Source organism: Aulonocara stuartgranti, assembly GCF_965226115.1.
Source record: "Aulonocara stuartgranti genome assembly, chromosome: 3".
Lineage (NCBI taxonomy): Eukaryota > Metazoa > Chordata > Actinopteri > Cichliformes > Cichlidae > Aulonocara > Aulonocara stuartgranti.
The window spans coordinates 67,467,012-67,481,023 of NC_138941.1; the positions used below are offsets into that span (position 1 = coordinate 67,467,012).

The following is a 14,012-nucleotide window of genomic DNA, read 5'->3' on the forward strand; positions in this document are numbered from 1 at the left end:
GGGAAAACAGTACACCTCTCTGAACAGTGTCTGGGAGGCTGTGGTTGCTGCTGCACGCAATGTTGATGGTGAACAGATCAAAACACTGACAGAATCCATGGATGGCAGGCTTTTGAGTGTCCTTGCAAAGAAAGGTGGCTATATTGGTCGCTGATTTGTTTTTGTTTTGTTTTTGAATGTCAGAAATGTATATTTGTGAATGTGGAGATGTTATATTGGTGTCACTGGTAAAAATAAATAATTAAAATGGGTATATATTTGTTTTTTGTTAAGTTGCCTAATAACTAACGAACAACACCACAGCACTGGCCAAGAAATCACAGCAGCGTCTCTTCTTTCTCCGCAAACTAAGAAGAGCAGGAGCACCAGCCCCCATCATGTACACTTTCTACAGAGGCACCATCGAGAGCATCCTGTCGAGCTGCATCACTGTGTGGTTTGGAGCCTGCAATGCGTCCTGTCATAGAACCCTCCAACGCATAGTGAGGGCTGCAGAGAGGATCATTGGTGTCTCTCTCCCCTCCCTCCAGGACATTTACAGCACCCGTCTCACTAAAAAAGCCCTTTGCATAGCGGCTGATCCCACGCACCCAATGCAAAGCTTCTTCAAGCTGCTGCCGTCAGGGAGGAGACTGCGGAGTCTCCAGGCCAGGACCAGCAGACTGAAGGACAGCTTCATCCATCAGGCTGTCAGGAAGCTTAACTCCCTCCCGATTCTGCCCCCCTCTCCCCTCTTCTCCACCACGGTCTCACTGAACTCTGTCACACACACACACTCACTCTCTGACGCACTCACTGGCCTGCTCCAGTCACTTTGTGGAGCATTGGACTGCCATTACCTCATAAGACTCTGTTGTTACACTATCTCTTACCATATACTACTAAATCTCCATTTGCACTATTTGCCTATTTTGCACCACTATGCCTCCTTACTTGAATATTGTATATTGTATATTGTATATTGCATAGCTTTTTTTGTTATACGTAAAATTGTATTGTATTTATTTAAACTTTACTTTTTAATTATTTTATTTGCATTTTTCTAATCACTAGGGTTTGAGAGTAACGCAATTTCTATTCTCTGTATGTCCTGTACATGTGGCAGAATTGACAATTAAAGTTGACTTGACTTGACTTGACTTGAATTATGCACAGTAATAGTCACCTGCACACACAGATATCCCCCTAAAATAGCTAAAACTAAAAGCAAACTAAAAACTGCTTCCAAAAACATTCAGCTTTGATATTAATGAGTTTTTTGGGTTCATTGAGAACATGGTTGTTGTTCAATAATAAAATTATTTCTCAAAAATACAACTTGCCTATTAATTCCTAATAATAAAAAAGTTAGTCTAGAGCCCTGATATATACGTTTTGTGTCCTAGCTGAGTAACAGGAGAAGAGTCTGGTGGAGCAACAGAGGAAAATTTCAGCCATTTGGACTCAGCTCAGCCACTACAGAGGAAACAATGTCTTCAACACAAAAGGTGAGAAAAATATCACAGTTACACTTTTTGAAGCTGTGTGCACAGCTGGTTATTTTTTAAAAAGCTCTTAACAGCAGCTTTATCTTTTCCACCCTTGGCTCATCCATATGTACATAATCGATATTCAAAATCGAAAACCCCAGAAGTTACAAGAAAATACAAAGACTATATTCTATCTACACACATTGAAACCATATCATCAGTTAAACTCACAATTTTTTATGAGTAAAATATTTTCTCCACTGATCAGTATTTCTTCAATATGTAATTTTAATTACAACTCTGATTGTAGCGCATCATTGTTATGTAATAATATCACCAGAAGGCGATGGTAACACACCTACGAAGTGTTTTTTGAGATGTTTGACTCCACTAATGGAGGGAGTTTCAGTTTGTTCCACGACTGCATTTCACTCACTGCCTCTGTTTGTATCTCTGTCACTGCAGGACCAACATGGAGCAAGAAGTCAGCGCTCTCAGGAGGCCGACAAACCTCACAGAAGAAAGGGAGAGAAAACATACAGCTGTGATGAGTGTGGGAAGAATTTTACCCGGGCTCAAAGCCTAAAAACACACCAACTCATCCACAGTGGAGTTAAACCTTACAGCTGTGACTTGTGTGGAAAGTCTTTTACCCTGGCTGAAAGCTTAAAAAAGCACCAAGTCATCCACAGTGGAGTGAAAGCGTACAGCTGTGATTTGTGTGGAAATTCTTTTACCCAGGTTCAAAGCTTAAAAACACACCAACTCATACACAGTGGAGTGAAAGCGTACAGCTGTGATTTGTGTGGAAATTCATTTACCCAGGCTGGAGGCTTAAAAACACACCAACTCATACACAGTGGAGTTAAACCTTACAGCTGTGATTTGTGTGGAAAGTCTTTTACCCAGGCTGGAAGTTTAAAAACACACCAACTCATCCACAGTGGATTTAAACCTTACAGCTGTGATTTGTGTGGAAAGTCTTTTACGAAGGCTGGAGGCTTACAAATACACCAAGTCACCCACAGTGGATTTAAACCTTACAGCTGTGAGTTGTGTGGAAAGTCTTTTACCCAGGCTGGAGGCTTAAAAGCACACCAATTCATCCACAGTGGAGTTAAACCTTACAGCTGTGACTTCTGTGGAAAGTCCTTTACCAAGGCTCAAAACTTAAAAATACACCAACGCATCCACAGTGGAGTTAAACCTTACAGCTGTGACTTGTGTGGAAAGTCTTTTAACGTGTCTCAAAACTTAAAAAAACATAGACTCATCCACAGTGGAGTTAAACCTTACAGCTGTGACTTTTGTGAAAAAACTTTCATTGACAAGCACTACCGAAATATTCACCTACGGATTCACACTGGAAATGATGTTTCCTGCTGTGATCAGTGTGGGAAACTGTTTGCAACCGATGCACAGTTACGACGACACATGTTTAGTCACACCGAGGAGAGACCTTATAAATGTGACCTGTGTGAGAAGACTTTTAAATCTCCACATCACCTGAAAAGCCACCAACAGATCCACACCAGAAAGTAACTCTACAAGTGCAGTTACCGTGAGGATGTATTTAGTTTTTATCTTGTAATTGTAATTGTAACCTGAGTGTTTGGAACAAATCTGATCAGTAAACTTCTGGAATTATACTGAATGAACTGTTTGGAAAATTGAAGAATAATTTTTGCCCAGTAAGCTAAGTGTTATAATGTAAACAGTAAAATGTAATTGGACGTTGGCAGAGATGCTTTTTATTCCCGGCAACGTTCAGGATAAAATTGTTGAAGGAATTCTCTGACTTACAATGTCTTTGTTTAGAAGTGGAAACTGTTTTCTTTCCCACCTCTGTGGTGGGAAAGAGTTTCTCTGTGACCTTTGTGGAAAAACTTCCAATCATCAACGGGACCTAAAACCACATCAACGTAGACACACTGGAGACAAAATGAACTACTGCAAAGAATGTGGGAGAGGCTTCCAAACACCAAGTACATTAAAATCCATGAACTCTTCCACAGTGGGGTCAAAAAGCACTGTGACCAGTGTGAGTCATCCTTCACCACTGCACGAGAGCTTAAAGAACAAGCATAAGGGAATCCACACAGGAGAGACACCATACAAGTGCAGACACTGACAAAAGCTTCTCACAATCAGGTCATCGTAACAAACATGAACGTACACACATGGAAGTGAACTTAAGCTGTGACCAGTGTGACAAGAATTTCAGGAATCTCAGTTCATACTCCGAACACAAACGATCCCAAGCTGTAAATAAACTGTTTCACTGTTACCAATGTGCAAAAACATTCACTTCATTATCTGCTCTGTGCAAACATCAGCCTGATCATGCAGGACTGAAATCACTGGATCACAATGAATCTGAAGAGAGAGAAAGATCCTCTTCTGGTTTCAGGGTCAGACTTAAAAACCTTGAGATCAGGCTCCACAGGGTTCAGATGGAATCTCCTGTAAAGAGTGTCAGCTGATGTCACACTTGGATCTGATGAGGTAGCTCTGATTTCTGGAGCTGCAGTGAATAATCCTGAATGTTACATTTAGGAAGCTGCATGTATAGACATTAGGGGTGCAACGATACACAAAATTCACAGTTTGATTCGGTTCGATACTTTGGTGTCACGGTTCGATATTTTTTCAATACAAAAAAATGTTCATGCTTTTTTAATTTGTCATTTATTAAAATTGTAAATATATATTTAAACTCAAAAGTACAGTACATTTAATGTTGCTGAAACAAAGTAATAAAAAAATAAATAAATCAGATCGAGAAATAACTCATCTTTGGAAAAGAGAGTTTATTACAGAGAAATGGCTCTTTCCGAAATAAAAGCTATACTATACGCTTCTTCTGGGCTATTTTCTCAGCAACATATTAAACATATCAGGTCCCCATAAGAAGAATCATGTGCTAACGGCTGTCTAAATGACTCGGGTAAAGTTTGTAGCATGCGTGCTTGTTGTTTTTGTGTGCTTCCACTTGTCTTTGCACTAGGATGATGTCGGTGTAAATGTGCAGTAATATTCGTTGTGTACCCACTAGTGCTGTCAGCGTTAATCTGAAATGACGTTAACGCCCCAACACGGCAAAGCAGATCGCCCCGTGCTTCAGCTGGGCGGCATCAACACGTTAACGAGCAAACTGCACTAACGCAGTAGTTCCCACCCATGTAATTGAGCATTGCGTGGCACATTCGACATATTGTTTTACTTTTGTCCATGACAGCTTACCTTCAGGGTCATATTCACATGAAGACCAAAATAGTTCCAAAGGCCAGATCTGAATGAGGGTGGGGGAGGTTCAATTTGCCAAGTTGCAACGAGCTTAGCTTCTGTCTTGCTAGCTTGCGCTGCGCTCAGTGGATCTGCGCTCGACAGTGCAGCCTAGGCGGAGTAGTCGAACACAGATCCACTGAGCGCTCAACACAGACAGCATCGTCAGAAGAAAAGTTGATAAAATAAATTAAAAATTTTGTATTGTTCAATACATATGCGTACCGAACTGAAAGCACTTTATCGAACGGTTCAATGTCGATACGAGTATCGTTGCACCCCTAATAGATATTTCAGAATCAGAATCAGAATGGGTTTATTGCCAGATGTTGAGGTTTACAACATTAGGAAATTGCTGCGGTGCTTCAGTGCAGACAATAAGAATTAAAGTGCTATGTAGAAAGAAAGATATGTGCATGAGATATACATGAGATATATGTTTATATCAAGTTTATGTTTTTTCCTTTGAGGGATTTTAATTCTCTAAAATGTTATCCCTGTTACATTTTAATCTTTGTTCCCTTAGGACACAGTAGTGTTTAGTAGTTGTATTTGTTACTGTATTATTAAAGTTATAGGAATGTCTTTTTTTCTACCAAACTTTTAATCTATCAGTTTGGTATCATATCAGATATGTATATCAATTTCTTTTATTTCAGCTTTCTTAGTTTTTCCTAAATTTAACTTCTTTTTTTAATGTATTCATTTTATGTGTTATCTCAGTTAAATTTCAATCCTTCATTCATATTTAATCTTTTGCTGTGGTAAAATCTTCTCTTAAATCATTTTTTCCCAAAACTGCAAATAATTACACAGCAGTTGCTCGTAAAACTTCCAAAATGAACTAAATCTGTCCACCAGCTTTGAAACAACACTGTGCTGTGACTTTATGTCCAGAATAAAATAAACTCCCGCTAACTGGTTTTGGCCTGTAGGTCCATGTAATACCAGTTTGTATCAGAAGATGGAGTCAGTGAGTCAGTGTAACCTTGATTCAATTACGCAAAGAGCACATTGGCAGCGAAGAAATGTTAAAAGTTCAAAAATTTTAATAAACCCCTATTTTTGGCTCCTCCTGTTACTTTGGTGTATTTACTGTATGCTTGAAGTCTACATGAAGTCCATATGTTTTTTTGTTTTTTTTTAATGAATTCATTTCGATCCATGTGTTCTGCAGCTGTTTTCCTATTGATTTGAAGTTTGTATTATGAAATCCTGATAATGTTAAAGCATTAGTTATGTTTGCTTAACTCTGTGTAAAGGTTGTTTTTTTTTTTTATTAAATAGTTTGGTGTGAAAAATAAAGAAATGGTCTCACAACAAGTAGTTTGACCCATGATTTCAGATTCACAGTACATAAACTGTTTTCAGTGGTACATGTGGAGGTTTATCACAGGAGGAGACTTGGCTTGTTCTTGACTGATTATTTCAAATATTGATTTGTAAATGATTAACTAACAATCTTGTCAACACAAAGTTCTTTATTTGGAGCACAATTCTACAAGAAAGATAACTTACTGTGAACATTACCTAATAAGACTGATTCAGGACAGGCGATTAGTTATGTTAAACTTTTCTAGCAGTCCTTCACAAACAGGGAACAGTCTGTCTATTCTCTCCATCTGTCAGCTGCTGCTGGCTCTTCCACCTCCTCTTCCTCACACACTGCTGAGTTTGTCCTGGTGGATCATCAGGGGTGCAAAGCCTCACAGATGATGTGCAGCAGTGGGTCCCTCAGTCTGTCCTCACTCTGGACACTTGCAGTTGTCAAAAATGGAAATCAAATGTGTCATAAGCTTCAGGATTCAAACACAAGTGTAACTTATAAATACATGTTCATACTTTTATTACACAATCAGAGAGAAAGATAAATAGAGAGAGTGCAGGACAGACAGACAGGTGACAGTCTCAGGTGTATACACTGCTACACAACAGCACAAGAGAAGGAGGATTTAGTGTTTGTGTTATTACGAGTAGTTGTGGAAAATTTAACAATAACCTGCAACCAGAGGTGGGTCGAGTACCCAAAAATTGTACTTGAGTAAGAGTAGCATTACTTTAAAATATTATTACTCAAGTAAAAGTTAAAAGTAGTCGTCAAAAAAGTTACTCAAGTAAGAGTAAAAAAGTACTTGGTGAAAAGACTACTCAAGTAGCCAGTAACTGTTTAAAATGTCCGATTTATTTTTTAAATAAATGCTATCAGAAAAACAAAAATAAATAAATATACAAAGTATAGTATTTTCAAAAGAAATATATGTAAAAACATCAACAAAATAAGGCACAACAACTCTAATTTCCAGATTTCAGTTTTTCACAACATAAAGCTTTTTTCACCAATACCTACAGTAAATAATATAAATATATAAACAGTGCAAACAATTTCCAGTGACAAGATATGCTGTAAACTTTATATTCATTTCTGCTCCAAATGGCACAGCAGCCTCAGAGAAAACAGAACGAGGCATCTTCAACATATGTTAATACAAGGCAGCTCAGTTTACCATAAATTGTATGGGTGTGCATTTATTTCTGCATATTTAGCAAAAATGTGCCATTTCTTCACTCAGTGAGATGATGGTTAAGCTTCAGCAGCAGTTTGCTCTCAAGGTTCTTTCTGTGAAGCTGTAACTGTTTAGCAGTGAACAGGAATCCTGCATGACTAAGAAGTCCTTCACAAGCTCCAGATGCAGGAAGAGCTGCATTGATTTTGATCAACAGCTTCTTGATGTGAGGAATGCCATGCAATAGATCCACACCTGCAGTGAATGGACATGAAAGGTACCTCTCCAGCTCCCCTGCTTCTGGCTTTCCTAACCCCATGGATCCATCATCTTAGTCGGTTAGGCTGCCATTTGTGCTGGCCTCATCCAGCTCTCTGTCTAGGTGATGTCTGATGAGGTTGAGACCCGTGGAAAGATGTATGGTTTTCAAAAGAATTAGGTCTGGTCATTATAGTGCTGTATACACTGCCAAGCTGCGGATATTTGTTTGGAGCTAGCCTCCAAAAGCTGGGCATACACTGTGCGATTTGTGGCCCATTTTGAGCCAATTTTTCAGTCGCGCAACCGTTTTGGGGATCGGCCCATGTTTTGCCTTAATCGTGTGTGCATCATGTAGTATACATGGGGTAACGAAAAGCAGTTAACACCTCACGACCAGCTCCCAATCATCAATCGTATGGTTGCATGATAATCAAACATGTTTGAAATCCTGTCGCCTCTCAACGCAGCCTCTCACACTGCGCACGCACAAACACAGAAATGAAAGAGAAAAGGTGGAGCAGCACGGCAGTGCAGCGTGTGATCTGGACACAAGAGATGGAGGCATAACTTGTAGGATGAGGCAAGCCCATTTGAGTACATAAGCGTAGAGCTGCCACCGGGGCAAAAGAAAAATAGAACCATATCACGTTATAACCTTAAAAGTTTATTGTTCTGACAATATGCTTTTCATGTTTGTGCAATATAATATTTATATTGTACGAATGTGATAATTATGTATATTGTAATAACGTGATATTATATTGTTCAAACGTGAAAGGTATATTGTTAGAACAATAATAATATACTTTTCATGTTATAACGTGATATAGCTCTATTTTTCTTTTGCCTGGGTGGTAACTCTACGCTTCCGTATCTGAGGCCTTTCAATGTGGCCTCACAAAATTATCACGACTACAACAACCATGAAAAGAGTTGGATGGACATTGCTGCTCAATTACAGCTGCCTGGTCAATGTTTTACATTAGTAATTTAGCAAAGTTGACGGTGGTGGTGTCTGTGTAAGTGAGTGAAAGACACAAAGAGGGAGAGCGAGAGACAGATTTTGTATGATAACCTTCATGTTATGGACGCACAGTTTGAGCACTCAGGTTGCATCAGAACATCAGGCCGTGTAGTGTGAGACCCTGCATCGTGACCTATGAACTTCTAACCCCTGAGATTTAATTGTACAGATTGAGCAGGAGCTGAATAACGCGACTGAAAATAAATCGCACAGTGTTTGCCCAGTTTAATCAGAATCAGAATCAGAATCAGAATCGTGTTTATTGGCCAAGTATATGTGCAGACACATACAGGGAATTTGGTTCCGGTAGAAGATGGTGGCTCTCAAGCACAGCAATGTAAATCTCTCTCTCTCACACACACACACACACACACACACACACACACACACACACACACACACACACACACGTACGTGTCTATATATACACATTACACATACATACACAAAGCTGTGAAAACCAACTATAAATAACGAACCTAAACTTATATACATTGTTGGACTGTAGTGTTATTTTATGCCATGTTATACCCCGAATTAAAGATTGTGAATTATTATGTAGTTTAGTTTGCATTTTCCTCCTGAATTAGAAGAAGCTGATAACTATTGCATTAGTTAAACTGATTTGCATTACATTAAACTGCTGACTTGTTGTGAATGAATGACATTGCTTTATGATGCATTATACTGCTGAGTTATAAGAAATACTGTGCACAGAGAGTTACTGTCTTATTTGTCTGATTAGAAGAGAACAGAATATGCTGGAGTTTTCTGCCCCATCTCAGCAGGAGCAGATAAGCAGGGAGCCAAGGTCGTAGCTTAGGCGCTGTGTGAGAGAAGGCATGTAAATGTTTAGGCTTTTTATGATAAGGTGGAGGCACCAGGGGCTATAAAAGTTTGAGCAATGCTCCACCATTTTGAGATTTTGAGGCTGTCTGCATCAGTGTCCATCTCCCACGCGTGTGTTCATTAAAATCATCGTTTGACTCAACCCGACCGGACCAGAGTTGTTATTGTGGTGTTTCTCTTGTTTCCATCCCCAATTTTGAACTCGTAACAACATAAAATACAGAAATGAATGAGGTGGAATGAATACTACAAAATGTACATAAGGTGCAGTTGCGGTCTGGCAGTGGGAGCAGTGTGACAGGTCAACTGTTAAGAAGGGAGATGGCGAGGGGAAAGAAACTGTTCCTGTGTCGGGTGGTCCTGGTCTGCAGGCTTCTGTACCGTCTGCCAGAGGGCAGCAGATCAAAAAGTCTGTGTGCAGGGTGTGAGGGGTCTGTGATGATTTTCCCTGCCCGTTTCCTGGTTCTTGAGAGGTACAGATCGTGGATGGAGGGCAGGGGGGTGCCGATGATCCTTTCTGCTGCCCGTACAGTCCGCTGCAGTCTGCTCCTGTCCTGTTTAGTGGCTGCTCCATACCAGACTGTGATGGAGGAGCACAGGACAGACTCAATGACCGCAGTGTAGAACTGGATCAGCAGCTCCTGTGGAAGACTGTACTTCCCCAGATGTCTCAGGAAGTACATCCTCTGCTGGGTCTTTTTGAGGATGGAGTTGATGTTGGTCTCCCACTTCAGGTCCTGGGAGATGGTTGTACCCAGGAACTTGAAGGTCTTCACAGTTGACACAGGGCTGTCTGATATGGTGAGGGGGAGCAGAGTTGAGGGATGCCTCCTGAAGTCCACTGTCATCTCTACAGTCTTAAGAGTGTTCAGCTCCAGATTGTGCTGACTGCACCAGAGTACCAGCCGCTCAACTTCCTGCCGGTATGCAGACTCATCACCATCTTGAATGAGGCCAATGACAGTGGTGTCATCTGCAAACTTTAGGAGTTTGACAGCCAAGTTCTTGGAGGTGCAGTCGTTAGTGTAGAGGGAGAACAGTAGTGGTGAGAGGACACATCCTTGAGGGGCACCAATACTGAGGGACCGGGTTTCAGAGGTGATCTCCCCCAGCCTCACTTGTTGCTTTCTGTCTGTCAGGAAGCTGGTGATCCACTGCCAGGTAGCTGGTGACACGCTGAGCTGGGAGAGTTTGGAGGAAAGAAGTTCAGGCACAATGGTGTTAAAAGCCAAACTAAAGGCCACAAACAGGACCCTGGCATAAGTTCCCGGGCGGTCAAGGCGTTGCAACATGTAATGCAGCCCCATGTTCACTGCATCATCCACCGACCTGTTTGCCCAGTAGGCAAACTGCAGAGGGTCCAGCTGGTGGCCTGTAATGTCTTTCAGATGGGCTAACACCAGTCGTTCAAAGGATTTCATGACCACAGACGTCAAGGCGACAGGTCTGTAGTCATTCAGTCCTGTGATGGTGGGTTTCTTGGGAACAGGGATGATGGTGGAGCGTTTGAACAGGAGGGAACTTCACACAGCTCCAGGGATCTGTTGAAGATGCGAGTAAAGATGGGAGCCAGCTGTTCAGCACAGGTTTTGAGGCAGGAGGGTAAGACGCCGTCTGGTCCGGGGGCTTTCCTGGGCTTCTGTTTCTGGAATAATCGGCTCACATCCTGAGTGTGTATTCTGAGTTTCAGGGAGGAGGAAAGGGGGGTGAGAGGTGTGGTGGAGGTCGTTGAGTCTGGATTGGAGAGGGTGGTGGTGGTCGTTGAGTCTGGATTGGGGTGGGTGGGGGTGGTCGTTGAGTCTTGATTGGGGAGGGGCAAGGTGAAGGGGGGAGAGGTGGAATGTGTGTTGGGGGTCAATGTCTGAAGCAATGTCCCTGGGGAGGGGAGGGTGGGGTGTGGGAGTCTGTCCGTCTCAAACCTGCAATAGAAAGTGTTTAACTCGTTGGCCAGGTCTTTGTTTGCTTCAATAGTGGGTGGGGGGCGTCTGTAGCTGGTGATTTCCTGCAGGCCCCTCCACACTGACGCAGGGTTGTTGGCTGTTGCAGACTGTTTAAACTAAACAAGCTGCTATTTCACATAATAAACCCTGTCAGCCGCAGTATTGCCTTCTGTTTTAACAGTTAAAGCAGTAGAGACGTGCTGTTTGCATGTGCGTGGAACTCTAGCGTCATTAACCAGGCAAGCTGTTAGCTTATAGGCTTAAAAGGACAGCCGAAGCTGCACAAAACACCCACAAACTTATCTCACTACAACGTAGCGCCAAAAATGTGACTCGCAGCTCTAGCTCAACACTGCTGCTGTAACATAAGACTGACATCCAGCTAACCACAGCTAAAAAGATATTTAGAGAAAACTTACTGTTTCCTCAGGTTACGCGAGTTGAGTTGTTTCACGCTGAAAAAAAGAAAAGGTTCGTTTTGGCTCTCACTGAAGAGACCGACACTGAAGACATAGCTGTTCTTTTGTACTGCTTTTAAGTGAAACATTCTTTGTATGTGAGGCCAAGGTTGTTCATCCTCTTCAGCTCTAGCGTAGACTCCGCCATGTTTTCATGTTTCTTCTTTCCGTGTGTCCGCTACTTTGAAACGCTTGGGCCGCTCTGCCCGCCACAGTTTCAAACTGGTCATGTGACTGCATGGCCACATCTCATTGGTAAAAAAGTAACGCAGCGTTCCTACGGGAAAGTAACGGTAATCTAATTACCGTTTTTGCAATAGTAATCCCTTACTTTACTCGTTACTTGAAAAAAGTAATCAGATTACAGTAACGCGTTACAAGTAACCTTACATCTTATATAAAGACACACAGACAAAGAACATTCCACAAACACACATGTTGGCTCCTCTCACGGGGCTATACCTCCTCCCTCACAGAGAGAATTATGACCTTGTTTTCTGAGTGGCCCTCACCTAAGGATTTACATCCCTGATAAGCAAACCCAGATAGCAAGGAAACATTGAAACACTGTTGAGTCAATATCAGGCTGTGTCATTGAACCAACGTTGAAATGTGACGTTGACCTAACGTCACTCTTGCACCCTTTTTTAACGTTGAAACAACGTCAGGTTTTGATGTTGAATCAATGTTGAAACCTGACATTGAAACAATGTCAGATTCTGATATTGAAACACTGTTGAGCTATGGTGTTGATTTTCCACCTCTTTCGCACAGTTGCTTTTTATTAAAACAACAGTTAAATCATGACTGGAAATCTACCTTTCTTTATAGGTATTTTAACCAATACTAAACTACTGCATGTTTCCATCAATACTTCAACCACCTAAACACATAATTGTACTTATTCCTCAAATTGGACAACCTTTATAAAAAAAACCCCCAAATGTCTCACAATGTATCATGTCAATATTAATATCCTAAAATAAGAAAGCATTGCATGTGATGTAACAGAGAAAAAAAAAAAAAAGGTCAATAGACATGTTTTGTTTGCTAAATACTTTATTAAAAGACAGTTTCCTATTTACATTTATATGTTTCACAGAAGTTTGTAATTTTTTACTCTGGGATGGGGATGCATGATGTGCGTCCTGCACCACCCAAACGATCTGGGGCGTATCGGAGCCATTTCTGCACTGCTTGCGCAAAGACAAACTCGGACATAGAGTTTGCCCCTAACTGTTGCGTCAGGCCATCTAGGACAAAAATACACACACCTTGGTGTTCATCTGAACAATAGACTGGACTGGACTCATAACTCAGACGCCCTCTACAGGAAAGGGCAGAGCAGGCTGTACCTGCTGCGGAGACTCAGGTCGTTTGGGGTGGAGGGCCCACTCCTGAAGAAATTCTATGACTCTGTTGTGGCTTCTGCTATCTTTTATGGTGTGGTCTGCTGGGGCGGCAGCATCTCTGCTGGGGACAGGAAGAGACTGAACAGGGTGATCCGAAGGGCCAGCTCTGTTCTAGGATGCCCTCTGGACCCAGTGGAGGTGGTGAGTGACAGGAGAACGGCGGCTAAGCTGTCATCCCTGATGGACAACATCTCCCACCCCATGCAGCAGACTGTGACAGCACTGAGCAGCTCCTTCAGTGGGAGACTGCGGCACCCACGGTGTGGGACGGAGAGATTTCGCAGGTCTTTCCTCCCCACTGCTGTCAGACTCCATAATAAAGACTTTAACTGATCAAGCACACACATCCATACATATGCAATAATACTAAGTGCAATAATCCTTTCTGTCATCGTTGTATTTTTACTCAGTTGTATATAGTATTTGTATTTGTATTCTATTTTTATCTTATTGTATATTTATTTTATTTTATTCTACTGTATATAGTATTTTATTTTATTCTATTCTGTACAGTTGTGTACTGTATTTATTCTTATTGTATTCTAATTTTTGCCTCATAACTTTTGCACTGTCCACTTCCTGCTGTGACAAAACAAATTTCCCACGTGTGGGACTAATAAAGGTTATCTTATCTTATCTTACACACACACACACACACACACACACACACACACACACACACACACACACACACACACACACACACACACACACACAAACAAAAAAAGTGAATTAGAGCACATGAATAAGCTCTCGTTAACTGTCTTCAGCGGGGAGAAAGTATGTAAACTCCTAGGCTGATAAACATGC

The 14,012-nt window shown here is 41.5% G+C and overlaps 3 protein-coding genes and 1 long non-coding RNA gene across 6 annotated transcripts in view; 1 reads left to right on the forward strand and 3 right to left on the reverse strand.

The window, feature by feature from the left end:
- The window catches only part of LOC309695781 (uncharacterized protein), an 82,250-nt gene extending 71,645 nt beyond the window's left edge, over nt 1–10,605 (reverse strand). Inside the window, exons 1-2 of the mRNA XM_082516656.1 lie at nt 9,614–10,605; nt 8,944–9,045 (exon numbers count right to left, since the gene is read on the reverse strand). Coding sequence (XP_082372782.1) covers nt 9,695–10,240 — 546 coding nt within the window. The 5' untranslated portion in view covers nt 10,241–10,605 and the 3' untranslated portion in view covers nt 8,944–9,045; nt 9,614–9,694. The remainder of the gene's footprint in view (nt 1–8,943; nt 9,046–9,613) is intronic.
- Nucleotides 1–14,012, reverse strand: part of LOC309695629 (uncharacterized protein) — a 409,672-nt gene that overhangs the window by 303,416 nt on the left and 92,244 nt on the right. The gene's annotated exons all lie outside the window — the stretch shown is intronic.
- LOC309694288 (uncharacterized protein) overlaps nt 1–14,012 on the forward strand; it is a 79,239-nt gene that overhangs the window by 26,581 nt on the left and 38,646 nt on the right. Inside the window, exons 2-3 of one of the 3 annotated variants that reach the window (XR_014272834.1) lie at nt 1,386–1,487; nt 1,935–4,508. The exons of 1 other annotated variant lie outside the window; for it this stretch is intronic. Coding sequence is in view for 1 of the 2 variants with exons in the window: in XM_082514246.1 (XP_082370372.1) it covers nt 1,470–1,487; nt 1,935–3,011 (1,095 nt within the window). In the remaining variant the exon portion in view is untranslated. Of the gene's footprint in view, nt 1–1,385; nt 1,488–1,934; nt 6,061–14,012 lie in introns of those variants that run through there. One more of the 3 variants, XM_082514246.1, reaches the window with a different exon arrangement.
- Nucleotides 12,832–14,005, reverse strand: LOC309696855. Its single transcript, XR_014273681.1, has 2 exons — nt 13,917–14,005; nt 12,832–13,064 (listed from the first exon to the last, which is right to left on the reverse strand). It is a non-coding gene; the product is annotated as an uncharacterized lncRNA (long non-coding RNA).